General features: G+C 49.4%; 1 protein-coding gene across 2 annotated transcripts; it reads left to right on the forward strand.

Moving 5' to 3' along the window:
- SUPT5H (SPT5 homolog, DSIF elongation factor subunit) lies at window positions 1–25,439 on the forward strand. 2 transcript variants are annotated; one of them, XM_080908339.1, is made up of 30 exons: window positions 1–67; window positions 335–418; window positions 8,270–8,432; window positions 9,029–9,094; window positions 9,625–9,636; window positions 10,042–10,111; window positions 10,213–10,281; window positions 10,375–10,440; window positions 10,642–10,672; window positions 10,944–11,012; window positions 13,107–13,358; window positions 14,944–15,033; window positions 15,145–15,215; window positions 16,400–16,505; window positions 16,653–16,746; window positions 16,822–16,958; window positions 18,926–19,081; window positions 19,185–19,331; window positions 20,130–20,276; window positions 20,368–20,493; window positions 21,362–21,446; window positions 21,690–21,797; window positions 21,868–21,970; window positions 22,084–22,211; window positions 22,308–22,413; window positions 22,693–22,851; window positions 22,957–23,125; window positions 23,216–23,419; window positions 24,882–24,977; window positions 25,056–25,439. In XM_080908339.1, exons 2-30 carry the CDS (start codon window positions 344–346, stop codon window positions 25,200–25,202), a joined length of 3,252 nt encoding a protein of 1,083 aa, XP_080764465.1. In that variant the 5' UTR covers window positions 1–67; window positions 335–343; the 3' UTR covers window positions 25,203–25,439. The 2 variants fall into 2 exon arrangements, with proteins under 2 accessions (XP_080764465.1, XP_080764466.1); XM_080908340.1 differs by lacking the exon at window positions 9,625–9,636.
- The last annotated feature ends 1,728 nt before the right edge of the window (window positions 25,440–27,167 follow it).

Raw genomic sequence — 27,167 nt, forward strand, 5'->3', positions numbered from 1 at the left:
GCGCTCAGGCCAGCTAGGCGTTGTGTGATCAGCAGCTGGCGCAGAAGCTTCAGGTGGAAAGTGATCGGTAAGAGGGATTGGGGCGGTAGCCCCGGGGGCGGCCGGGGGCACGGAAGGTGTACCGGCCGCAGCCAGAGTGGGGTGTGCTAGCTGGCATAGGCAGACGGCCGCGGATTCGCGATTGCCTGAACCGGGCTGCCGGAAGTGCGCCTGGGGATTTTCTGCTCAGGTGGAACTTGCAGGGAAACTGAGGCTGGGGCGCGCGCGCGCGGGGGGGGGGTGAGGTAGAGCTCCGGGTCCTGCGATGCTCTGAGGCCGCGGTTTTCCTCTGCAGTCGCGGAGGATGTCGGACAGCGAGGACAGCAACTTCTCGGAGGAAGAGGACAGCGAGCGCAGCAGCGAGGCGGAGGAGGCCGAGGTCAGAGCCTGGGATTCTTAGGGGAGACGTTGCTCCTGGGGACAGGGGCAGGGCAGAGAGGGGCCCTGTGGGAGCCGGGGACTCGGAACGGCTGGGAATTCCAGATTCGGGAGAGATGGACGAGTGTGCAAGTCAGGGAGGAGCAGAGGGACCGGATCGGGAAGGTGGGGGTGCGCCAGGCGCACTGTTGGGGGGCTGCGTTCAGACGTCGTTGGCTTTTTTGGTCAGGTACCTGATTTGTTTCTTTTTGTTTACTTGTGTTACTTGCAGTGCTAGGAGTGAGTTCAGGGACATGCTAGGGAGACACTGTCGTCGAGTTACAGCCTCAGCTCTTAGTATTTTTTTTTTCGTGTTTGTGTTTTTAGGTACGTCCAGTTGTACCAGAAGTATATATGTATTGCTTACTGTGTGCCAGCCACAGTTCTTTGTTCTTGGGCTCCTGTTAACAGATTTTAAAATGTAAATCCACACTAGAGAAGTGAACATGGATTTGCTAATGTGAATAAATATAGCCAATAAATGTAAGACTCCCAGGTTCAGCATCCGAACCTGAAAACCCAGATTACTTTGTAACTTTTTGAGCCTCGTATTGATGCCACGAATGGAAAAAAAAAAATCCCATGTGTGACAGGTCAAAGTCAAGACACCAGCACACTAAAATACTGTATTAAGTTGCTGTGTGCGCGGTATATATGAAACATATATGAATTCTGTGTCTTGTCCCATTCCCAAGGTATCTTACTGTGTATTTTCAAATAATCCAAAAATTCTCCAAGATCTGAAAGAGGTATTGAGCTCAGATCTGCTTGCCTCTGCCTCCTGAGTGCTGAGATTCCTGAGATTACAAGTGTTGGGCCAGCATGAACAGCCCAAAACCTGAAATCTAGTCACATCCTGTCTCAAGCTGTGAATTAAGGCTAAGTGGCCTGAGATAACTCTTTCTAGGACTCTGGTGAAAAATCCAAGCACAAACTGGAAGTAGAGGGTCCTAGCTGCACTTTCAAGCCGTTGGTCAGAGTGGCGTTTAAGTGGAGACTTACTGAGAGTGGGGGTCATGTGGCAATCTGGATTTTTTTTTTGTTTGTTTGTTTGTTTTTTCATTTTTTTCTTCTTTTTTGTTTCTTTTAAGATAAGATCTCACTATGTGTAACCTTAGTTGACTGGCTGACTCATAGAGATCTACCTGCCTTTGCTCCCTAGTGCTGGGAAAGATGTGCCCACCATGCCTGACCTTCCCTTCTTTAATAATGGGGATAGAACTGGGGCTTTGTACACATTAGTAAATATGATGTGCACAATAGTGTGAGCTCTGCCACTGAGCTACACTTGGTTACATTTAGCATTTAGGAAGATTAGCATTTAGCTAATGTGAAATTTAGCATCTCTCTCTTTCTCTCTCTCTCTCTCTCTCTCTGTGTGTGTGTGTGTGTGTGTGTGTGTGTGTGTGTGTGTATGTGTGTGTAAGGAGTTCTTGGGCTAGAGCCTCACAAATGAATGCTAGGCAGATACTCTGTCACCAAGCTGTGTTACCAAGCCCTAAATTAACTTTTTTTAAAGATGTATTTATTATATTTATATAAGTACACTGTAGCTGTCTTCAGACACACCAGAAGAAATCATCAGATCCTATTGCAGATGGTTGTGAGCCACCATGTGGTTGCTGGGAATTGAACTCAGGACCTCTGGAAGAGCAGTCAGTGAGTGTTCTTAACCACTGAGCCATCTCTCCCACCCTACCTTTTTTTTTTTTTTTTTGTAATTTTATTATTTTGTGTGTGTGTGTGTGTGTGTGTGTGTGTGTGTGTGTGTGTATAGGGCTGTGTACCACATGCATTCGGTATGCTGGAGGTCAGAAGATGTTAGGTCTCCTAGAACTGCAGTTAAGGATGGTTGTGAGCCTCCACATCGATGGTGGGAATCGAACCTAGGTCTTCTGCATGAACAATGAATGCACCATCTCTACAGCTCCCTAAATTAACTTAAGTCATTTGTCAGTGCTTTCCACGATTTCATTGTGGACAGTAAAACCCGTGAGGAAGGGACTGGGGACCCTGGTGTCGTTGCCATTATCAGGCTTCAGCCACCAGACAGTAACCTGAAGCTCCAAGTCACTGTTTGTTTCCTCAGTGGGAAACAGAAGGAAGCAACAGTATCTCTGCTCAGAAGTGGCTCCTCCTTACAGGAATGGGGTTGAGCTCTGGTCTCAGGCATACTAGGCAAGTATGCTGCTGCTGAGCACTGTGCCCATCCCAGCTGCTCCGGTGCTGGCCCGTCAGTGGCCATGTCTCATCTCGCTTACCTCAGGCAGAGTTTAGGCAGGGAAGGAGGTTATCAGGATTCGGGGCTGTGGGTTTCCCTTGATACCCTTTTACATGGTCTGGTTGTCTTCAGGAGGCATTTAGTTGCCAGTCTGTGTGCCTTTGAGGGTGGTCTTGTGCTCCCAGGTAGGTATCATGGTACCGTGGTGATAGAGGGCAGGTGGGAAGGTGACAAGACCGGCCTTTACGTCAAGCTGTAGCACTGGGCCCTTGACACTGACTCATGGCTTCAGGTCACTGGTACTTATGGTCTGGTGGTAATGAGACCAGGGTCCCTGGTTTTCCACTTGCATCTCATCAGACCCATGAGTCACTTGCGGGCTGGCTGTTGACACCTAGCAGAAGCAGTATGAGGCCTGCCCTAGCTTCTGGAGACTGGGCCAGATGTCCTGTGTTGTGTAGATAGGCTGGCTGGCAGGCCAACAGCATGCTTGCTGTTGAAGGAGTCAGCTCATTTCCCATCTTACCCCTTCATTCAGCAAGGGCTCAGGGATGGCATGGTGGCTTAGTGCCTCCCTTCTGGAGCTAAGTCTTCGGGCAGAGACTGCAGGGATGTTGAGGACAGTGTCACAGTGTCCTTAGGAATGAGGAATGAGACCTGTGGCACTGTGTGCTCCTCAGTTCTTAGGTTCTCTCTCAGGCTTTCACTATGGTCCTCATGTATGAGACCTACTAAGAACTGGCCATTTCAGTTTATGCTTACAATTCCAGATTGTTTCCAAAACCAAAACAGAACGCAAACCAAAGACTATAGTCTAGATTCCAGGAAACCCAGAAGTGTGCCAGAGCCGTTACCTCAGAGAAAAAGGCTCCAGAAGAGGAAAGAAGGCTTCTTTGGGACCCAGCCAGGGACACAGTGGCAAATTTGCTTGAAATGGGCCTATAGAGTTGGGCCTTTTAAAACATGAGGCATTGGACTGGCGCAATAACTCATCCAAGTCCAAGGACCTGTGTTTGAGTTTTAGGTCTGTGTGGTGAAACAGAACAGCCTCCTGAAGGCTGTTCCTCATATGAGCCACACAAATATATATGTGTAAAAAAAGTGTAATGTGCGATACTGTGGTCTAGTCGGTATTAATATTAAGGGAATTCCTTTTTTTCTTCTAGTGTTTTTAACTTTGAGACAGTATCCCTGGCAGGCCTAGAACTGGCTATGTAGGCTCTGAACTTGTTAGAGATCCATCAGCGTCCCATATGCTGGGAGTAAACCTTGGTCAGTGATTGGTTTTGTTTTTTTGTTTGTTTTGTTTTCGATGTATTTATCTTTGTGTATGAGTGTTTTGCTTGCCTGTATGTATATATGAATTACATCTGTGCCTGTATGTCTATCTGTACCACATCTGTGCCTGCAGAGATCAGAAGTCATTGGATCTCCCAGAACTGGGGTTAGGGATAGCTAGCGGTAAACCATCGTGGGGTGTGCTGGTGAACCCACCCAGGCCGTCTGGAAGAGCAGGTTCTCTGTGTCGGAGGCATCAGCAGCCCTCTTCTCTTCTCAGATATTGAAGCAGAGTCATGTAGTCCGGACGGACTGGAACTTGCTATTCAGCCAAGAGAGAGTCCTTCACCTCCTGACCTTCTGCTCCTGCTCCAGTCTCAGTCACCATATGCCCACTTTGGGATGGGCAGTGCCGGGTATCCACTGCTGCCCAAGCCTCTGGCAGATCAGTGTTCAGAGATGGTAGGGAGGAGCCTGGCTTCACCCGGGAAAGAAGGGAGCAGGTAGTCGGTCTGCATCAGGAAGGTGCTTTTGTTTCTTTTCTTTGACCCAAGTAGCCTAACTCAGGCCTTGTGCATCCTAAGCAAGGGCTCTAACACTGAGCTACAAACTCAGCTCAGGAATAACTTTTTTCTTGCAGCGTTGGGAGTATATCCCAGGCCTGGCAAAGAATAAATAGTGGTTTTATGTACACCAGCTTAGCCTCAAACTCGGAGATCTACCTGCCTCTGCCTCCTGAGTGCTGATCGTGCATAACTTTATAATCTCAGCACTTAGATCTTCTGGTTTACAGAGAGAGTTCTAGGATAGCTAAGGCTACACAGAGAAACCATGTCTCAAAAAAGGAGGAGGAAAAGTAATCGCCAGCTTAAAGGTTTCTTAGTGTGTATGTGTGGATCTCTGTGTGATCGTATGCTGCTGTGACTGCTATGTGATATGAGGTGCCCTCAAGAACAAAAGAGGGCTCTGGTCTCCCAGCCTTAGAATTATAGGCAGTGTGAACAACCCAATGTGAGTGCTGGGAATTGAACCCTGGAACTCAGAAGAGCAGCACATGCCCTTAACTGCTGAGCCATGGCTTTAGCCCAGAGCAATGTTAGATGTACATATTGGGGGCTGGAGAGATGGCGCAGGGTTAAGAGCACTGTCTGCTGTTCCAGAGGTCCTGAGTTTGATTCCTAGAAGCCACTCAGTGGCTTATAACAATCTAAAATGGGATCTGATGCTCTCTTTTGGTAAATCAGGCATGTATGCAAAAGAGCGCTCATGTGTAAAATAAATTAATACAATTTTTTAGAAGTACATATTAATACAAATGTATTTATTACTTTTCTTTTTAAATATTTCTTTATTCTTTGACAGTTTCACACATATATACATTATATCTTTTTAAATCTCTTTCTTGAGACTGGGTTTCAGTTTGTATCTCTCTGGTCCCCAGTGTTGGGATTTCACCTGGTCAAATTAATGGATCTTGATTATATACACTTCCAATACCCCTCTTACTCCTCCCGTGCTCCTCCAGTGACCCTCCCAACTTTGTGTTTGTTTGTTTTTTTAGAGACTTATTTATATATTTTATGTGTATGAGTACACCGTTGCTATCTTCAAACACTAGAAGAGGGCATCAGATCCCATTACAGCCACCATGTGGTTGCTAGAATTGAACTCAGGACTTCTGGGAGAGCAGCCAGTGCTCTTAACCTACTCTTAACCTCTATCTCCAGCCTGTGGTTATTCTTTTAAATTCTCTGAATCTGATTAGTGCTGCCTTCATGAGCATAGACAACCTTCTAGCGGCCTACCTGAAGAAAACTTACCCCTACTCTCCTAGCCACCATTAATTGCTAGTAGTCCTCAGCTAGTGTCATGCGTCCCTTCCCATGCCTGCTGGAATTACTGACTGGCTTGATCTTGTGCATAGGTATTCACAGCTGCTGAGAGTCATGGTTCAGTGGCCACATCATACCTAGAATACAGTGTTTCACATCACTCCTTTGTAGCTGTAACTTTATGTCTGCTCTTGCTCTGAGTTGAAACTTATTTGGGTACTATAGCTGGGCAGATTCTCAGTTATTCTAACCTGACAGAACCAGCTTGGCCTACATCCTGCCACGTGGCCTATTATCTGTCCATCTCGGTCTGGTCCTGGCACCTGCTTCTTTGTCCTTGTCCGGCTGACGCTCTGGACTCAGATTCCCACCTGAGCCTTCATTCCAGCCCAGCTACTGACCATTCTGCTCTTTGTTTGACCAAACAGAAGAGGATGGAGAACAGTGTTTACAAAATACTAAGGCTGCATGCTTCATAATAATGACGGTGCCCAAGTCCAGCCTATAGCCCATTCTCTGGGCACAGAAATTAGCATTTGAATAATACAGGGATAAAACCTTTGTACACAGGGCACAACTGTGCACTCTAACACTCCTGTTTTGGCTCTTATGTTCTGTCTAGTGTTCCCTGAGCTTTGTTGGGGGGAGTGTAGATTGTCTCATTTATAACTGAATTCTTGACACTTTGGTCAATTATGAGTTTGTATTAAGCACTGTCCACTGAAAAACAAAACTAAAAACTCTCCTTTCTTGGGCTAGAGAGATGGCTCAGTACTTAAGAGCATTTTTTGCTCTTTGAATGGGGGCCTGGGTTCAGGTCTCTGCACCAGTTCAAAACTACCCTTAACTCTGATTCCTGGGGATTTATCTGATGGTTTCTCTGCGCCAGGTGTGCACAAGGTGCACAGATAATGTGGGTCAGACATCATACACATAGAGACATAAAACACAGGAGCTTCCGTGACAAGGCAAAGAGCAGTTTGAAGCTCTAGTTCTGTTTATTGGCTCTTGCACTTCTTCCTCTCTTCCCCTCTTATTCCACCCTAATCCCAGCCCCAGCACTAGGTCGGTGAGAAAGGTTAGAGGGGAAGGGGGCAGAGACCTCTGCAGACTGCCTCCTACTGATTAGGGACAGTGTTTCCTGGGGCCACTGCAGTGTTAGTCATCTGAATCACTCCAACTACTTCTTGTCAAACAGCAACAACAGCAACCAGGAGTAGCAGCCTCTTGGGACACTGGCATGTATTCCCTCTCCAGAGATCCCAGAATTAACTACATGCAGCTGGCAAAATTGTGCCCCGATATCAGAGCACAAGATAATCGTAGTTAACAGCTGTGGACAAACTGAAGCAGCTCCATGTCCCACACCTGGGATTAAATAAACATTCATATAACATCACTGGCTTTTTAAAGAAACCAAGCTTTCATTACAGTTAATAGCACTTGCTCATCCAGAGGACCTGGGTTTGGTCCTCAGTGTTCTGTCATGTGGCTTACAGCTGTAACTCTGGCTTCAATGGACCTTATACCTTCTGAGGGCACCTGCACATATCCGGCATTTATTTATATATGCTGAGTGCATGCACATGTGCAAATAAATACAATAAGCAAAATTAAAATAACAGTGACATACAGAAATACAGGGTAAGTAGGATACAGCAATTGGAGATGGAGGGAGGCCAAAGGTTGATGCTTGGGCAGTAGAGTTTGTGGATCTGTTTGTAGCTGGTAAGGAGTAGGAATTAGTAGCAGACCCAGAGGCTGCTGCATGTGGGGAGGCTCTGTTTCTGGAAAACAGTGCAGAACAAGCAGCAGCAGAGATAGGAGCTGAGGTCTTAGATGGTAAATGGCCCTAGACAGAGCCTAGGTCCATGGAAGGTCCGTGCAAAGCTGCTTTTATGGGATGAGTGGAAGCTGTGAATGGTGGGTTATACCTGTACATTCATGGTCAGCTTAGGCTACACAGTGAGTTCCAACGGAGTCTGCATTACTGAATGACACTCTCTCTCTGTCTCTCTTTCTCTCTCTTTCACAAACACACACATGAGGGAAGTAATTGGAGCTCAGGGGAAGTAGCAGCTGTGTTGACTTTTAGTATTAGGAAGTGCAAAGGGTTAGCACTAGGGACTTCCATTGGTGAGTATCAGGCACCCAAAATGGATCCTGGAGTTAGGAGTTAGACTTTTCAGGAAGCACAGAGGAACAAGCCACAAAAACTTGGCACATAATGGCTCTCAGCAAGGGATCTAGTGACAAGATTGGCTCCCAGGGGTTGGTTGGATGACTGGGTCTTGGCTATATTGTCACTTGAGTTAGGACAGAATCAGAGGCCTGGTCAGGTTGGGATTTCTAGAGCATTGTGGATGTGTGTGGGAGACGGACAGACAGATGAACACACACGCACACACACAGAGACTGATGAGGTTTTCTGGATTTGGGGATAGTAAAATCCTGGTGCCTCAATTCTATTTGATCTCTGTAGGTAGAGGAAGACCGACGAAGTGCTGCAGGCAGTGAAAAAGAGGAGGACCCTGAGGAAGAGGAGGAGGAGGAAGAGGAAGAATATGATGAGGAGGAAGAGGAAGAAGATGATGACCGGCCCCCCAAGAAACCACGCCATGGAGGCTTCATTTTAGATGAGGCTGGTATGTCACAGCGCCAGGAAGCATTGAGCAAGCTTAAAGAGTACATGAGACAGTCTGTGGTTCCAGTGTGTGTGTGTGTGTGTGTGTGTGTGTGTGTGTGTGTACACGTGAAAATGGGGGGATTGACTTGGTAGTGGTGGCACACCTTTAATCTCCACACTCGGGAGCTGGAGGAGACAGGCCAACAAAAAAGAACGGAAGGTGTGGGGATTGGCTATACCAAATAATTACTCTGTGGAGCCACATCCCTGATACCTTGGACTTGAACTTGCAGTTTTCTTGCTGATCTCTCAAGTAGTTGGGATGGCTAACCTATTTCATGGGCCTGACACAGGATGCTGGGGACACAGGTGCTTGCCTCCGTACCATCTCTGTCTAGCTTTTTTAGAAGGGATATATGTGGGTGGGTTGGCGGAGGTGGCTGTTAGAGACAGGGAGGTCTCCATTACACACACCCTGCCCCCATACCAGTGTGTGGTGTGACCTTGGGTAAAGAGCACTGTGCCTCTGAGCGTCTGTCCAGGTCTGTGGGTTCCCGGGTCTGTCCTTTTGAGGTCACCCTTCCTCCCTGCTGATCCTTTTGGCTTCCCATTCAGATGTTGACGATGAATATGAGGATGAAGACCAGTGGGAAGATGGAGCTGAAGATATCCTGGAGAAAGGTGTGTGCGGGACCTGCCTACAAGACCACTTTGGGGTGGATCATGCCTGGGAGGGTGTCTTTCTTTTAAGCCCTTCTCCCTACCCCAGCCTCACTTTCTTCACCTTGCTTCTTTCTGTCCTTGCCAGAGAGACAGCTTCCCCAACCCTTTTCCTTTTAGGCCCATGAGTGGGGGGCGGGGACTGCCAGGTGGGTGGTATTGTGGGTAGAAGATTCTGGGTATCCCTTTTGTGGGGTGTAGGGTGGGTGGGCTCTGACCCTGATTACCCCCCACTTGCTGGGCCAGTGCCCCCTCCCCTGTTATTTTCCGTTTTGTGCGCCTCATACATTTCGGCTTCTCCCCACCCACCTGGTGCCTGGCCTTTACTTTTGGTTGTCAACCTTCCTGTGTCCCTCCCTCTGCCCCACCCCATTGGTTGATTTCGCTGCTATAATTTGGCTCATACTTTGTCTACCCTGCACACCACCACCACCACCACCACCACCACCACCACCACTACCACCACCACCTTCTCCTCTTCCTCCGAGTAGAAGAGATTGAAGGTAAGAACTGGGAAAGTGTGGTCTGTGGCTCTCCTCCCATATCCTGTGTGGCCCTGGGGCTCTGATTCACATGGGTGCAGGGTTAGGCAGTTTTGGGTCACTGACCTAGGAAAAGTATACATTTCTGTGTCCATAGGTCTAATATAGTGTATGTAGGAGTGTGGGGACGGAGAGCTCAGGGTGTGCTTAGTTGGCAGCTGTGAGATGAACAACTGCTGGATGTCCCCCATCAGGGCTGCTGGCTCTATCCCTGAGCACATGCGATGAGAAACAAGAGGTTGAGTGAGACAGAGGATGGGAGGATGGGTGTCCTCAGCCAGGTGTCTTCCTGCCCCAGGGCCAGGTGTGGCCCCTAAACTCCCCAAGCCCATTCCTAGCCTGACTCCTTTGCACGTCTGTTTCCAGCCTCCAATATTGACAACGTTGTGCTGGATGAAGACCGCTCTGGGGCTCGTCGCCTGCAGAATCTCTGGAGGTGAGCAAGTGAGGAGGGCCTGGGTGGGACCTAGCTTCCTTGGATAGATGTGGGGCCTGCGCTCCTCCACTTTCCTTCATCCTGCTTTCCTCATATTCCAGGGACCAGAGGGAAGAAGAACTGGGCGAGTATTACATGAAGAAATACGCCAAGTCATCTGTGGGAGAGACGTAAGTGGCTGGTAGATGCAGGTGGTCCCTGTGTGGAAAGCGGGTGCGGTCTGATGCGACATCCCGTTCTTCTTGATGCTCTTCTTTCTCTAGGGTGTATGGAGGGTCTGATGAACTCTCAGATGACATCACCCAGCAGCAGCTGCTCCCCGGAGTCAAGTAAGAGTAGAAGGATAGAAACCAGGGTGGAATCCCATACGTGGTTAAGACATAGAAGTGGAGGGAGTAAGACTTGTGTGCGGTTCATGAGATGTGGTTCCTGGTCCAGAGGGGAAGGGAGGTGGTGGTGTACACCATGACTTACAGAGGAGACACATTTGGTAATCCGCTTCCTTGTCTTTCTCTTCCTGTGCTGTGTAGGGACCCCAACCTGTGGACTGTTAAGTGTAAGGTATGTGCTCTGATCTCTGGCTACATGTGAGGAGGGATCCTGTCTCTCTGAGTCTTGGACAGGATAGTCTCTTGGTCTTTCTGTAGCTGCCTCTTCCTCTTATCCACTTTTCCCCCCTTTATGCCCCTTTCTCCTGCCCCTTAGTGCCTTTTTCTTGGAATCCACCCCTTCCCTCTCTCTCCTACTTTATCTTCCTCCATTTACCTTCCCTTGCTTCTCCTGTGTCCTGCTTTCTCCCTGTCAGCACCCCAAAACCCATCTCTCTTTCCAGATTGGAGAGGAGCGAGCCACAGCAATTTCCTTGATGCGAAAGTTCATTGCGTACCAGTTCACAGACACAGTAAGTCAAGTAGTGGACCGTTGTGGGTGAGGAGCAGGGCTCAGCCTGGGTGGAAGAGTGCTCTGGGCAAGCAGAACTGCAGTGAGGGAGCGAGCAGATGGACGGACTAAAACAAGACCACTGCCCGACCAGGGCTCTGCCTCCCTGGGACTTTATGTTGCTTGTTGGTATCGTTTGTTTTCAGCTGGAGAAACAGCTGACTCATGATGGGAACTGAACTTTTGCCCGTTTGGTTGTGAGTGCTAGCCTTTAATGGCTGAGCCATCTCTTCAGTCCTTGTTTTGGGGGCATATGCATGTACATATGCAGTATATAGGAGTAGTGTGTGGTTTATGCACCTGCTGTTTGGATGCATACATCTGCATTCATGAAGAAGCCAGAATATCATGTATTTTCCTATTGGTCACTGTCTTAACTCTCTTGAGATGTCTTGAGATGGGTCTCACTGAACCTGGAGTCCCCCCCCCCCCCCTTTTTTTTGGCTATGCTGGCTGGCAAAGCCCAGAGATCTTCCTGTCTCCATACCTCCTGGCTTTTTTGTATGTATGCTAAGTATTCAAATACAGGTCCTCACACTTGCTAAACAGATGTTCTTTCTGAATGAAGCATGTCTCTAGGAGTGTGTGTGTGTGTACATAAATTAAAAAATGGAGTAGAGTGATGGCTCAGTTGAGTTGGATTCCCAGCTCCCATGTCAGGCAGCTCACAATGATACAACTGCCTGTAACTACAGTTCCATGAGATCTGACCCTCTGATCTCAGGCACACACACAGGTAATATGTAACATAAATAATCATAAAAACATTTTAAAAACACACAAGAAGTCTTTTAGCTAGATATGGTAGCCCATTCGAGAAATGTTACTACTTGGGAGACTGCAGCAGAGTTCAAGGCTGATTGTCTCAGAAAACAAAAGCACCGGAGGTGTCCTCGCCAGGCAGAGGTTCCGGGCTTGCTTCTCAGCTCTGCGTAAGACCACATACAGTGATGCACATCTGTGGTCTCAGAATTTGGGAGGTAAAGGCAGGAGGACCAGACTCAGGATTGTCCTTGGCTACATACCGATTTCTAGGCCAGCCTGGGCTGTGATTCCCTCTCTTAAAGCAGCCAGGGGTTCGGGGGATGATTCACTTGGTAAGACGCTTGCTATGCAAGAATTAAGACCTGAGTTCTTTAGTACCTTTAGATCTTTAGTACCCGTGTGCAGAAGCAGGGGTGGTAGTGTGTGCTTGTAACTCCAGTGCTCACTAGATCCCTGGTCTCTCTGGCCAGTCTAGCCACGTCAGTGAGCTGAAGGCCAATTGAGAGACCCTCATACAGAATAAGGCAGGCTGCACACATGAGGGTGACCTCAGAGTCCAGTGATTACTCAAATGTATGTGAACACACACACACAGGCTAACAGAAGTAAATGCCTCATTAACACTTTAAAGACAAGGTCTTCCGTTTTAGTTCAGGCTGGCCCTGAACTCATAATCATCCTCTCGCCTCAGTCTACTAGGGTTGTAAGTATGTTAAATCCTCTTTAATGTAAAGCTCAGCATGTTTCAGTGTTCAGGGCTATGTCTCGGTCATCAGTGTGCTGTAGTTCTAGAACATGTGATGAAAACTAACACCATGAAGCCCGTCGTGGTGGTGTTCACCTTTACTCCCAGCACTTGTAGACTTAAAGTCTACATAGTTCCAGGACAGCCAGGGCCATACAGGGAAACGCTGTCTTAAAAGAAAACATAAAAGGGGGTGGCAGAGGAAAGAGAACAAAACTAATACCGCTAGTAGTGACTCCATTCCCTCCGAGTCCCTCATTTTGTTTGGCCTCACTGCTTGCAGTGTAGGTAAGTTATAACTGAACCAGTCCCTTGCCAGTCGTGCAGTGTGCTCCTGTAATGTCAGCATTCAGAAGGTACAGGAACTTAGGCCAGCTCAGAACAAAACTCAAGTCATTTGAAGCTTCCATTATGTGACCATCCATCCCAATGTGTGTGCCACTTGGGCAGTACCTCTGTGGACTCACCTCCTGGGGAGAGCCAAAGGGTCGCATCCTGATTTCACAAACTGTTTCCTCTTTGTCTGTCTCCCACCTTTGTCTCCAGCCCCTGCAGATTAAGTCAGTGGTTGCCCCAGAGCATGTGAAGGGCTACATCTATGTGGAGGCCTACAAACAGACCCACGTGAAGCAGGCCATTGAGGGTGTGGGCAACCTTCGGCTTGGCTACTGGAACCAACAGATGGTGCCTATTAAGGAGATGACCGATGTGCTCAAGGTGGTGAAGGAGGTGGCCAACCTGAAACCGAAGTCCTGGGTCCGCCTCAAACGAGGCATCTACAAAGATGACATCGCTCAGGTGGGAGGCGATGGAGCAGCTGAGTGGGCAGTGTTCATATACACTGCCCTTCTTCCTCCCCACCCCCTTTTCAAGAGCCAAGAGCAGAGCCTCCCTCAGGGAAGGGACGCAGGTGAGGGTGTAGCTCTGGGCACACAGGACGTGGATTCCTAGGACATTCAAAGGCAAGTTGAGTAAAGGCTGAGGAAGGGACTGATGGTGAGCCCCATGGAGTTCGTGGGAGGTAAGATCCCTGAGGCAAGGCTGGAGAGAGGCCTCAAGCTGACTGAAGCAGGAAGGGAGGGAAGTGGAACTTAGTTTTGAGGTAATTGTCCTCATGGTTCATTTTAGGTCCTGTTTGTTTGTTTGTTGAGACGGGGTCTTTCTTTGTAGTCCCAGCTGGATAGGAACTTACTATGTAGAGTATGCTGGCCCCACATTCACCTGCCTCTGGGGTGCTGGGGTTAAAAGCTTGTAAACCTTTGGCGTCGGTGGATGGAAATGGGGAAGGTTCTATGTAATGCGATCCGATTTTTAAATATTCTTATGCAATGGCTAGTGAACCTAGGGCCTTAAACATTCTTGACAAATGTTCTTCCACTGAGCCACACCCCAAGCCTGTCACTGGTAGTTTCTAGGCAAATGCTCTACCGTGGAACCCCTTCCACGCCCAGCAGAGAAGGTTGGGATCTTAAATTTTACAGCCGAGGGTATTTATGGTATGTAAAGATGAAGGGATTGAGAGTGGCTGCCAGGGCCTCTGAACTGATAATAGCTGGCTGATTTGAGCACACGAGACTGTGGGTTAGTCCCCTGTACCTGGGGAGAAAATGGGACAGAAAAGGTCTGGGAAGGTAGCTAAGTTGGTAGAGTGCTTGCCTGGCATGGAGGAGGCCCTGGCTTAAATCTTCAGCCCTGCATAAAACCAGGCATGGTGGCTCATGCCTATAATCCCAGGATTCAGGAGTAGAGTCAAAAGCTCAGGTTCATGCTTAGCTATTCAGCAAATTTGAAGCCAGCCTGGGCTATGTGAGATCCTGCCTTTAAAAGATGAGAAAATTGCTAGGTCTTGGTGTACACTGTAATCCTAGCACTCAAGAAGCAGAGGCACGCAAATATTCGAAATTCTCTCTGCCTGGTCTACAGAGAGTTCAGGACAGTCAGGTCTACACAGAGAAACCCGTCTCAAAACCAAACGAAAGGAAGGAAGGAAAGAAGGGTGGGTGGGTGGGTTAGGGTTAGGAAGGTAGGTAGGTAGGTAGGTAGGTAGGTAGGTAGGTTGGTTACTGTAGGCTGTGGCCTGAGCAGAACAGAATGCAGCGTTATGGGAGATGGGGAGCAGGTGGGAATGGAGCAGTTTGGAGGAAGCAGTCATGAAACTGTGGTCCAGTGTTTGTGGGAACTTTCAGATATCCAAGTGGGAAGGCAAGTGGGCAGAATATCTTTATTTCCAGTGCACAGAAGTGTTAGGTAGGGCAGAGAGGCTTCTGGGAGTTGTGAGCAAGCATATTTCTTCTTTGTTCTTTTCTGGCCCCTCTAGTACTTCCTTTCAGGTTGCTAGGGTTAGTGTAGTCTGACTGGGTCCTGCTGACCTTTATTCCTCCAGGTGGACTACGTCGAGCCCAGCCAGAACACCATTTCCCTGAAGATGATCCCACGCATTGACTATGACCGCATCAAAGCCCGCATGAGCTTGGTACTTTGAGCTGTGGTATCTGCTGGGGGAACACTGTATCCTTGCTAGTGGCCATCCCTCCTCCCTCATGTCTCCCATATGTGTCCCTTATGTGTCCCTTGTATTCCACAGAAAGACTGGTTTGCCAAAAAGAAGAAGTTCAAGCGGCCTCCCCAGAGGCTCTTTGATGCTGAGAAAATTAGGTGAGCATACTGGGGCCCAGGCTTGGCTCTTGGTTGTGTGGTACAGTGTGCTTTGCTGGTCTCTTCGGGCAGCTTAAGTGCAGTGTGTGAACACCTCGCTGGGCAGTCTAGCCTCAGGCAGGCACACACTGTCCTGCGACCTCAGTCTGCTCTGGTGAAGATTTGTCTCCTTTTCTTTTTAGTATTGATTGAATGCAGGGTCTCATTCATGCTGAGTAAGCACTCTGTCACCGAGCCGCATCCCAGCCTGCTGCATGTTGTTAATGATGAGCCACCCCAGTCTCCCAGGGTTATAGTAACTGACTGTGTGTATTTGTGTCTGTCTGGTTAGAGCAGAACTCCCAGCTTTACAGTTTCTTCTCTTGTCCTTGTGAGTCTGGATATCTGCCAGGTTGATGATTTGGAAGAGCCTCTGGTGAGAACAACTAGGACTGCCCAAGGTTACTGGTGACAGGCAAAAGAGAGAAGGGCCATGGTTTTCTCTAGTCCTGTTCTGGAACCTGCCGTGTGTGAGGTAGTCAGGCAGGTTTTTGGTTTGATGCTAGGATGGAACTTTGGGCATATTGTCCACATGTTCACCACTAGGCCATGCTAGGGGGGCCCTCAATGTACCCAGACTCACCATGGGGCAAAGATGGCTGAGGGAATGGCCATTGAATGTTTCTTTATAGCGGCCACCATCTTCCCATACTGGGAGCTTAAGCTAAGTGCTTTACCCTTTATTTAGGGACCCTGACAGGTCAGACTGCAGTTAAGACACAGGATTGACTCCTCCCTGCCTAGATCATAACCATCAGCCTTTCATTGAGCCATCTTGAGATCACCTTCCCTGGATAATGATATCCTGCTTCTGATGTCACAGGGCTTGGGGACATCTGAACCGCGGTGAACATGCAGGGAGTCTTGTCCCTGCCTTCCAAGAATACCATTTATCTGTGTTTCTGAGTGTTGTTTGCCCAGCAATACCCACTGAGAACAGAGTTAGCAGTAGGTCCTGAAGGCCTGCCCTGATGGAGCTGACATGCCAGTTCCAGTGACCCAGTAAGGCAGGGAGTCCATAGCTTGCCTTTTGAGTGTGAGAAGTCATTCAAGCCACCAAGGCTGTGAACTGAAGGGCCCTGAGCCCTTTTCCTGGATGGATCACACACATCCTTACCGTCTTCTGTTCTCATCCTGAATCCCAGGTCCTTGGGGGGAGACGTTGCCTCTGATGGTGACTTCCTCATCTTTGAGGGGAACCGCTACAGCCGGAAGGGCTTCCTGTTCAAGAGCTTTGCCATGTCTGCTGTGGTAAGGCTTGGTGGGCAGTGCTCACGGGGTGGTGAAGCTTTTGTTCTTCCTGGAGCCCTGGTCTCCAGTGGTTTGTCCTGGGCAGTTCTGACCACAGCATGGTGACACTGACCTCTCTCCACCTCCTCCCCTCACCCTGGATCTCAGATTACAGAAGGTGTGAAGCCCACCCTGTCAGAGCTGGAAAAATTTGAAGATCAGCCTGAGGGCATTGACCTGGAGGTGGTGACTGAAAGCACAGGTATGTAGTCCTGGCCGCACACCCGGCTGTGGCTTTGGAATCGAATGCCCAGCTAACTCTGCACTGTTCCCTCAGGGAAGGAGCGGGAGCACAATTTCCAGCCTGGGGACAATGTGGAGGTGTGCGAGGGTGAGCTCATCAACTTGCAGGGCAAGGTCCTCAGCGTGGATGGCAACAAGATCACCATTATGCCCAAGCATGAGGACCTCAAGGTGATGCCACAGGGCTGGCCATGTTTGGTCATGGTAGATGTGTGTAAATGTTCAGGCGGTGTTTTCTGTCCTTAAGGAGGACATGTTTGGAGCCTTTTCTGACTCCTTGTGCTAATGGGTCTGTTGAGAGTATTTATGCCTGCTTTCTGTGATTAGGGAAGTAGGTGTCTAGTTGAAGTCCCAGGCCTGATTCTGCCCGTCAGTAGGGGACTTGGAGGGTCCTTGCTCTGTCCTGGGCTCTGTCCTGTGTATGAAGAAGAATGTGATAGTGACACACCTCTGTGGGTCTTTAAAGAAGAGGAAGAACGACTCCCAGGAGCACCTCAGCCTTTGGTGCATATGTGTGGTAGTGAGGATGGAACCCAGGGCTTTTTGCATGCTAGATGAGTGCCCCGCCCCTTAGCCTCACCTCCAACTTCTCAGTGATAACTTCTAGGCATGTGTTACACTACCGAGTCACAGCACCAACCCCTGCTAGTGTCATCTAGGCAGGTGTCCCTCACTGGTGGCTTCTACTACTGAGTCATAGTCTTTGCTCCCCTTTTATTTTTAACATTGATTTATTTTGCATATACATATGCCACAGCGCACATGGAGGTCAGCGTCTGTACCCTCCTTTACCAGTCTTTACTCAGGATGGAAATGCTGACAGACTGGGCCAAGTTCCCTTTCCACTGAGCCATTTTGCTGATCTCTTTTGCCCTTTGGTTTGTTTTTGTTTTTTAAAACAAGGTCTTCCTATGTAGCACTGGCTGAACTGGAACCCACTATGTAGATCAAGCTGGCCTTACATTCAGAGAGATTTGCCTGCTTCTGCCTTCCAAATGCTATGATTAAAGACATTTGGCACTATGCCCAACCTCCTTTGACTTAACAAAAAATTGTTTTTTAAATGTCTATGTATGTATATGAGGAAGGGCAGGACTAGAGTTCAGGTTACTAGCTCTGGCAGAAAGCTGAGCCATCTCACTGTTTCTTTTGACTTTCGAGTCAGGAACTTGCTAAATTATTCAGGCTATCCTCGAACTTGTGGTCCTACCTCATTCTCTCTAGTAATTGGAATGATTAGCTTGTGACCAGTAGGTCCTTGTTATGGGATGTTTCCTAATGTCTTAATTAGGGTTTTATTGCTGTGAAGAGACACTATGACTAATTGGGGCTGGCTTACAGGTTTAGATGTTCAGTCCAGTATCAATCAAGGCAGGAGCATGGCAGTGTCCAGGTAGACAAGGTGCAGGAGCTGAGAGTTCTACATCTTCATCTGAAGGTTGCTAGAAGACTGGCTCCTAGGCAGTCAGGACAAGGATCTTAAAGCCCACCCCCACAGTGACACACTTCCTCCAACAAGGCCACACTTCCTAAAGATTTATTTATTTATTATATATGAGAACACTGTCGCTGTCTTCAGACACACCAGAAGAGGGCATCAGATCTCATTACAGATGGCTGTGAGTCACCATGTGGGTACTGGGAATTGAACTCAGGACCTCTGGAAGAGCAGTCAGTGCTCTTAACCACTGGGCCATCTCTCCAGCCCATGTCTGGGTTTTATTGGGTTGAGGGGTTGACTGTGGAGTAATCTGAGGTCAGAGCCTGCTTTCAGTCACAGAGGGGTGTGTGTGTGCTCTCGTGCACGCGCATGCATGATGAGTTATTGGTGCCACTATTCAGTGTCTTGTGCTAGGGAATGGCATCAAAAAACTGTTCCAAGAGAGGTCCACGTATTTGAGGACAAGCTGTCTGGGTTCAGGCATGTGCATAAGGCTCGTGGGTTGGCCATCCATGGGGTAAAAGGTCTACCTGCCTAGGCAGCCCCCCGAGGAAGTGTCTCAGGAGGTCTCTGGTGGGTGGCAGGGAAGCTGCAGTTGGTCTGCCAGTGTCTCTTCTGTGACTGAGGTGATACAAAGTGGGCCAGGTGACTGTGGCTTTTCTTGAGTATTTACTGTTCCCATGGCCAAATCCCCCAGGACATGCTTGAGTTCCCAGCTCAGGAACTTCGAAAGTACTTCAAGATGGGGGACCATGTAAAAGTGATTGCTGGCCGCTTTGAGGGTGACACAGGTCTCATTGTACGGGTGGAAGAGAACTTTGTTATTCTTTTCTCGGACCTCACCATGCATGAGGTAAGTGCCTGGAAGAGCATGGAAGAGGCATTGGGCACCAAGCCAAGACGCCAGTAGGTAATTCCCTGGGGCCTGCCTCACTCCTTCCACTGTCTCTCCACAGTTGAAAGTGCTTCCCCGGGACCTGCAGCTCTGCTCAGAGACAGCGTCAGGTGTGGATGTTGGGGGCCAACATGAGTGGGGTGAGCTGGTGCAGCTGGATCCCCGGACTGTGGGTGTCATCGTGCGGCTAGAGCGAGAGACCTTCCAGGTGTGTCTTATGTTCCGTCCCTATCCAAGAGTCCCACATCCCAGGAGGTAGAGCTCTGTAGTGACCAGGCCCACAAATTGTGTTGAGTGCAGGCCTGGTAAGGCTCACTGAAGCCTCTCTGTGTAACGTTGGCAAGTGGCCTGTCATTTTTCCTGTCTGCCTACTTAGTGAAGATGCATTTCATTGGTTGTGAAGTTGAATGTTTGCTCCAGTGTTTGGAGCGCTACAGTTGTCCCAGTTCTGCCCCCTCCCACCCCCATGTATGCATTAGCACAGTACCTAGGAGTCTGTGTCTTCTCTGCTGCTCCTGTACTGTGTGACCCTGGCCTCCTAACAAGGTAGGGGTTGTGATTGTATTCCTCTCAGAGGGAAGTGTGTGAATTAGGAGGCGTGGCTTATCAATGGGCTCCTCCTCTCATGCCCCTGATGCCCAGTCAGGAAGGCTGAGTCTCTTAAACTGTGCCCTCCTCCCCCGTGTGCCAAGGACGACCTTGAACTCTGTTCTGTTGCTTCCACCTGAGTGTTAAGACGGTAGGGATTTGACAGTTTATGTGCTGCTGGCCATCAAGCTCAGCTTTATGTTTGCTCAGACAGCACTCTGTGACTGAGCTACAGCCCAGCCTCCCATAGGCTCTTTTGGAATGATCTAAAATGTCTATGGCTGACCTCGTGTCTGGTGGGTGGTGCTGTGACTTTGCCTCATAGTCAGGATGTTGTGTAGGGCTCAGGATCTTAGGGTTGTCTCCCCCAAGGAAGGAGCATCTCATTTCATCCCTTCTCATCCTTCTCCCTCCAAAGGTTCTCAACATGCACGGGAAGGTAGTGACTGTGAGGCACCAGGCCGTGACGCAGAAAAAGGACAACCGCTTTGCTGTGGCTCTGGACTCAGATCAGAACAACATCCATGTGAAGGACATTGTCAAGGTCATTGATGGCCCACATTCAGTAAGTGCTGATCAGCTGCTGTTCTCTGGACGAGTCTAAAAGTTGAGGTGGGGTCTACCCTGCCCAGCACGTGACCCTCCTCTCCTGCCAGGGCCGAGAAGGTGAGATCCGCCATCTGTACCGCAGCTTTGCCTTCCTGCATTGCAAGAAGCTGGTGGAGAATGGCGGCATGTTTGTCTGTAAGGCACGGCACCTGGTGTTGGCTGGGGGCTCAAAGGTGAGAAGGTCAGGGCTCCAAGAGTGGCAAGACCAGGGTTGGTAGGGACTATGAGAGTGGTTCTTTCTGCCAGGTTCTTGGGGAAGGTAAAACGGTTTCTTTGGGACTTTGAGCTATTCTCCTGTCATCTGTCACTCACTTTTGTGAGGTACATGTTGGGTACTAGACACCCTGGGGTACCTTCAAAGGAGATGAAAGTCTCCTCCGTCCTGGAGCTGAGAAAAAGGTACAAGGGAAAGTGTGAGGAGGCGACAATTCTTTTCCTGAATGCCCCTCTTCCCAGAAGTGACAGGGATGCCCGTGGTTGAGGCAGACAGAGGGACGGGGGGATATGAGAGCCTCTGTCCAGGCCCTGAGACAGGACTGGCTGGAAAGTTGTGCAGAACTGGATATTGGAAAGGAAATCGGAAGCAGGATGCAATGGGACACGCCTATAGGACTAGCACTTGGGAAGAGACAGGAGGCTGTTTAGTTTAAGGTCATGTGTCCTTAGCTACTCGGCAAGTTCAAGTCCAGGCTGAACTATGCAAGACCTTGTCTCAAAAATAACAGTAAATAAAAAGTATGGAAGTCAGGGCCAGTAGGTGACCCTAATGCCCTGCAGATGAGGTGGCTTGTACCGGTGACTTGGGGACTTATATTTCTGACTCACTATGGCTAAGATTTGTATCTTGGTGTGGGGTGACCCAGGCTTTTTGATGGACAGGCATCCAGAGGCAGAGGGGTAGCACTTTGTCCCTAGAAGGAGGGATGATTGCTGGGCAGCTGCAGACAGAGCCTAGCCCTATCATTGTCACTGTGGGGAGCGGGCTGGAGGCCTTTCTCCTTCTTGTCCTGCCTGGCTCTTCACTCCTTATCCCTCTCTCAGCCCCGGGATGTGACCAATTTAACCGTTGGTGGCTTCACTCCTATGAGCCCCCGGATCAGCAGCCCTATGCACCCCAGTGCTGAAGGTGAGATGGGGTCAGAGTTCAGAGGTTAGAGTTGGGAGGAGCCTTAACTGTTCAACCTGAGAGCCTTGTGGCTAGAGTGCAGTCAGGAAAGGCCTGGGTTTAGGGAATAGGTAGAGGAGGTTCCTGACCCAACTGGGTGGCTCAAGCTGGTAGAGAGAGATCTGAGGATGTCCTAGCTATGGGCACAGCACAAGAGGGACAAACTTAATTCCTGGGCTCCCACAACATCCTCCCACCCTACAGGTCAGCATGGTGGCTTTGGAAGCCCAGGTGGCATGAGCAGGGGTCGCGGGCGAAGAGACAACGAGCTCATAGGCCAGACTGTGCGTATCTCCCAGGGGCCCTACAAAGGTGAGTCATGGAGTGTGCGGAGGCAGGGCTGTGGTGGAAGTCCCACACTTCTCACTGCCGTTCCTGACAGGCTACATCGGTGTGGTGAAGGATGCTACAGAGTCCACAGCCCGAGTAGAACTGCATTCTACCTGCCAGACCATCTCTGTGGACCGCCAGCGGCTCACCACAGTGTAAGTCCGGCTTAAGTTAAGTTAGCGAAAACCAGAGTGGGGTTGATGGTTGGGCCTAGAGAGGGCCAGCGTGAGGTGCTAGGCATCTCATCCACTTCCCCTTGTGTCCACAGGGACTCCCAGCGTCCGGGTGGCATGACCTCCACCTACGGGCGGACTCCCATGTATGGCTCTCAGACACCCATGTATGGCTCTGGCTCCAGAACACCTATGTATGGCTCCCAGACACCCTTGCAAGATGGTAAGTATGTTCAGAGTACTGGGGATGACGCAGTGGGGTGGTAGAGGGCTCAGCAGATAGGATAGAATGAAGGTCATGTTCATTTTCTCTATCCAGGTAGCCGCACTCCACATTATGGCTCACAGACACCCCTGCATGATGGTAGTCGCACTCCTGCTCAGAGTGGAGCCTGGGACCCCAACAATCCAAACACGCCTTCCAGGTGAGAGCCATTTCTAGGGTGGGCTGTGTTGGCAAGGGTGTGAGTGGTTATGTTAGAGTATTGTGCTCTGGGAATGCAGTCCTGTCTGAATCACCAGCCTCAGCATACAGCTACTCTGTGCTTGGGGACAACTGCCACGTGTGTGCTCTTGTCTCTGCTCCATCGGCTCAGCTGTGGAATGGCTCTGGTGTGAGGAGAGTCCAGTTTGTAGTGCTGCTCTACAAGCTTCGTCAGATCTGTTACCACCCATCATTCTCAAAAGACTTCTGTCCCCACCAGGGCTGAGGAGGAATACGAGTATGCCTTTGACGACGAGCCCACCCCATCCCCACAAGCATATGGGGGAACCCCGAATCCCCAAACACCCGGCTACCCAGACCCATCATCCCCCCAGGTCAACCCACAGTACAACCCGCAGACACCAGGGACGCCAGCCATGTGAGTCCATCAGGGCTGAGCCCGAGAAGCCCTGCACACAGCCACCCATCGCCCCACTTCCTGACCCTTTCTGCCAAGAATAACACCCTTTTCTTCTGTCTACAGGTACAACACAGACCAGTTCTCCCCCTACGCTGCCCCCTCTCCACAGGGGTCATACCAGCCCAGCCCCAGCCCCCAGAGCTACCACCAAGTGGCACCAAGTCCAGCAGGCTATCAGAACACCCATTCCCCAGCCAGCTACCACCCGACACCATCGCCCATGGCTTATCAGGTATGCCGTGTCACAGAAGGCTGTGTGAACTCAGGTGGGCCCTGGTTGGGTTGGCCAGGCCCAGGACCGTTCATTCCTGTCTTCTTCCAGGCAAGTCCCAGCCCCAGCCCTGTTGGCTACAGTCCAATGACCCCTGGAGCTCCTTCTCCTGGAGGCTACAATCCACACACGCCAGGCTCAGGCATTGAGCAGAACTCTAGCGACTGGGTGACCACTGATATCCAGGTGAAGGTTCGAGACACCTATCTGGACACACAAATAGTGGGGCAGACAGGTGTCATCCGCAGTGTCACGGTAAGTGTGGTCCTAGGAGGTAGACACTATCCCCCCCCCAACCTTTGTAGTCACCTGTTTATCTGTGTTGTTGTAGATGGAACCGTAGGCCTCATACATGCTGGGTTAGTGCCTACCACTGAGTTATATCCCCAACTTACTGTTTATAGTTTTAGTGTCTTAGGGGGTCTGAGCTATCCTAGCCTACTGCCTAAAAGTTGAGTGTCAACCCTAGCTTGGGTAATTAAAGTCTCAATGCATATGTTTAACTTTAAGGGGGAAAGTACCTGTATCTTTTTCCCTTAGGAGCCCAAGTTTCTGTATAAAGGCTTTGAACCTTGTAACCCTCTGTAGATGTTCTGATTGGATTGAGCAAACACCAGGGACAAGTGCAGCTCTAGACCCCGCCCTTCCAGGCCTCACCTTACATTATGGGAGATATGTGCCCAGAGTGGGCAGAATTTGGATGAAGAGCCCAGAAAGCTTAGGGGTAACTGAGTGGGCACCATACCCAGCTTTGGGGAGTAAGGGATTCCTGGAGGAGACATTGAAGCTGAAACTGAAGGAAATAAGAGTAGGTCCAGAACTGGAGGATAATGCCACACGCCTTTAATTCCGGCAGTCTACCAGACAGCCAGGGCTACACAGAGAAACCCTGTCTTGGGGGGAGAATACCCAGGGGGAGGAAAGGTGAGCAGCAAGGTTGGGAGAGTGGTAGGCAACAGAACTGTCCAGAGGTGCTGAGGAGCCGTGGTGAGACCAGGTCTGTGATGTGGACCTGCCTTTCCATGTTGCATGGGTCCACTGGGATAGTGACACTGGTGTCAAGGGAGGTCAGGGTGTTCTGTAGCAGGGAAGTGGGGAAGGGAGGAGGGGCAGGTGACTTGACAGGATTCACAGCAAGAGGGTAGTGACTGTGATCGGGTGAACTTGGTTGGGGTCAGGGCTGATGTGAGACAAGGGCTCTGGAGGATCGATCAACAGGTGGAGAGATGAGGCTAGTTTAGGATTATCTCTTGATTTGTTACTGTCTTTTGAGATAAAGTCTCGCCAATCTTGTAGCCCTGATTAGCTTGGAAATGGATATATAGACCAGCCAGGTATGGTGGTGTACACCTTTAATCCCAGCACTTGGGAGGCAGAGGAGACTTGAGTTCAGGGCCTGCCTTGCTACACAGAGAAACCCTGTCTCAAAAACAGACTAACAAAAAAACCCCACAAAACAAAAAAGCAAGCCAAAAAAAAAAAAAAAAAAAAGATGTGGCCTAGAATCCAGAGATCTTGCTTGTGCCCAGTGTCCGAGCTCTGTGACTGAGGTGTGCGCCACAATGCCTGGCTCTCCTGACCCGACATAGTTACATTTTACTGATTTCCTTAGTCTTAACTGCTCACACCACAGCCCTATCCAGCCTGTGCCATCTGGATGGTGGGCTCCAAGTGGCATTGAGAGGACAGGCTGAGCAGGCTGTCTGTCCTTCTGCAGGGAGGCATGTGCTCCGTGTACCTGAAGGACAGCGAGAAGGTGGTCAGCATTTCCAGTGAACATCTGGAGCCCATCACCCCCACCAAGAACAACAAGGTAGACATGGGGCCTTTGGTAGGACATAGGAGGGAATGACAGGCTGCTGCTGGGTCTGACAATGGCTGTTGCCTCCAGGTGAAAGTTATTCTGGGTGAGGACCGAGAGGCTACTGGGGTCCTACTGAGTATTGACGGTGAGGATGGCATCATCCGGATGGACCTGGAAGACCAGCAGATCAAGATCCTAAACCTCCGCTTCCTCGGGAAGCTCCTGGAGGCCTGAAGCCCAAGTGTGCAGTGCAGGCATGGAGCGCGAGCAGCCCACTCTGGCCTTGTCTGGCCTGGGATGGAACCCTGAGTCTGAAGCAAGCCAGGGCAGTCACTCTGGATTTCCTTTTCCTCCTTCCCTGATACTTTAGGAATCAGAACAGAGTCTGAGGAGTGTTGCTGTCTTCTTTCTGCTGTCCTGGCTTGTCTTTGTGTTTAGGTCTTTAAATAAAGAGAAGCTGTTTGAAAAGTGTGGGTATGAAGAGTTTTCTTAGTCTTATTTTTAACTAAGTTCCCCATCTAGAAAAATAATGCTTCTGGATCTCCAAAACGCTCTTCAGAGGATAACGAAGATCGAAGAAAGATGATTAGGGCTGGGCTTCGCGATTCAGGACTGTTACCCAAGCTACTTAGCAAACTGGGGAGGAAGATCGCATGTTCATGACTTATCTGAGCAACAGTCCCATTAAGGACAACGTGCCCCTTGACTGCAGTGGTTCTTAACCTGAGGGTAGTGAACCTTTTTGGTGGGGGAATTGAATTGCCATTTCACAGAGGTCACATACCAGATGTTTACATTATTTCATAACTAGCAAAATTACAGTTATGAAGTGGCAACAAAAGACTTCTATGGTCGGGGTTCATCACAACATAAGGAACTATTTAAGGGTTGCAGTGTGTGGTTCAGAACTGCTGCCTTAGGACCAAGTCTCAAGATGTCCAAGAGCAGGGCACAGTGGTACGAGGCTTTGATCCCAGCATTGGGAGGCAGAGGCTGGTGGATCTCTGCTGGCCTACAGCCAGAGTTACATAGTAAGGCCCTGTCTGGGGAGTGGACCGGCTACTCAGTTAAGCTGAGACAGCCTAATGAGTGCTTTCCGAGGCGGTGTGGTGCCATGGCTTTCACCTCCCAGTTTGTAAAAAGTAATGTTTAAGGATGTGGAGCTTGGATTGTTCAGAACTTAACCGACCTATGGTGAAATGCGAGAGGGAAGAAGTTAAGTCTAAATCTAGAAAAAGAATCTGGCTTCTGGAGTCTGTTTGTGAGCATTGCCTTAACCAGAACAGCCACCAACTGAGAGTCAAGACCAGATACTGAGATCTAGTCAGATGGCTCACCTGGTAATACACTCACACCATGCCTGGTGGCCCGAGTTCAATCCTGAGTACCCACATGAGAGAACTGACTTGTGCAGGTTGACCTCCGAGCTCCACAAGCCCTATACTCTCCTTCCTAAAGGATCACAAAAAGATACAGTGTCTGGTCTGGAGACAATATGAGACTAATCCCCAGGATGTAGTAGTACCTCGGTCAAACTGGGTGGGCCCGGAGATGAAGGTGAGGAGATTTGTTTCCAGTATACAGCCCTCAAGTGCCAGAAGCAACTGCAGAACAACCAGAGGTTTTATGGAAGAGCTGAAACAATGCTAGCTTATACTGAATATGAAATTTAAATTTTCTGTTGTTTGGTGATTTCCTTAAAGCAGATTGCCATATGACTGAAAATTACCTCTGTAGCTAAGTAAAATATCAAGTCAGTGTCCCCAGGGACTCTTACATTTCTCCCGTGCTGTTGCTACATTCCCAGTGGATTCTAAGCATTCTACCACTGAGCTCTGTCTCCAGCCCTCCAAGTGCTCAGAGCAGTAACCGAAGGATTGCTTGTGAAAGTCTGATAATTTAAGGTCAGGAATAAGCCTCCTAACAATTTTAGGCTTTGTACCTTGCTCCTTTCCATATCTGAGGCCCAAATGGAAATATATTAGAAAAGACTTCATGTATTAAAGACATCCCATTGATCAGGGTAAGTAGCATGTGCTTCTAATGCTAGCACTTGGGAGACGGAAGCAAGAGGATCAGGAGTTCAAGGTCTTCAGTTGCATAGATTAGCCTGAGCTGCATGAGACCATGCCTTCAGGCTGGAGAGATGGCTCAGTGGTTAAGAGCACTGACTGCTCTTCTAGAGGTCCTGAGTTCAAA

The sequence above is a fragment of the Micromys minutus genome (assembly GCF_963924665.1).
Source record: "Micromys minutus genome assembly, chromosome: 32".
Taxonomy (NCBI): domain Eukaryota; kingdom Metazoa; phylum Chordata; class Mammalia; order Rodentia; family Muridae; genus Micromys; species Micromys minutus.

What these genes read in the sequence shown, in the direction of transcription:
- SUPT5H (XM_080908339.1), top strand. Translation starts at nt 344, where the DNA reads ATGTCGGACAGCGAGGACAGCAACTTCTCGGAGGAAGAGGACAGCGAG. An exon ending in TCAAAGCCCGCATGAGCTTG is followed by an intron (nt 15,034 to 15,144) that starts GTACTTTGAGCT and finishes TGTATTCCACAG; the next exon opens with AAAGACTGGTTTGCCAAAAA. An exon ending in ACACCAGGGACGCCAGCCAT is followed by an intron (nt 22,852 to 22,956) that starts GTGAGTCCATCA and finishes TTCTGTCTACAG; the next exon opens with GTACAACACAGACCAGTTCT.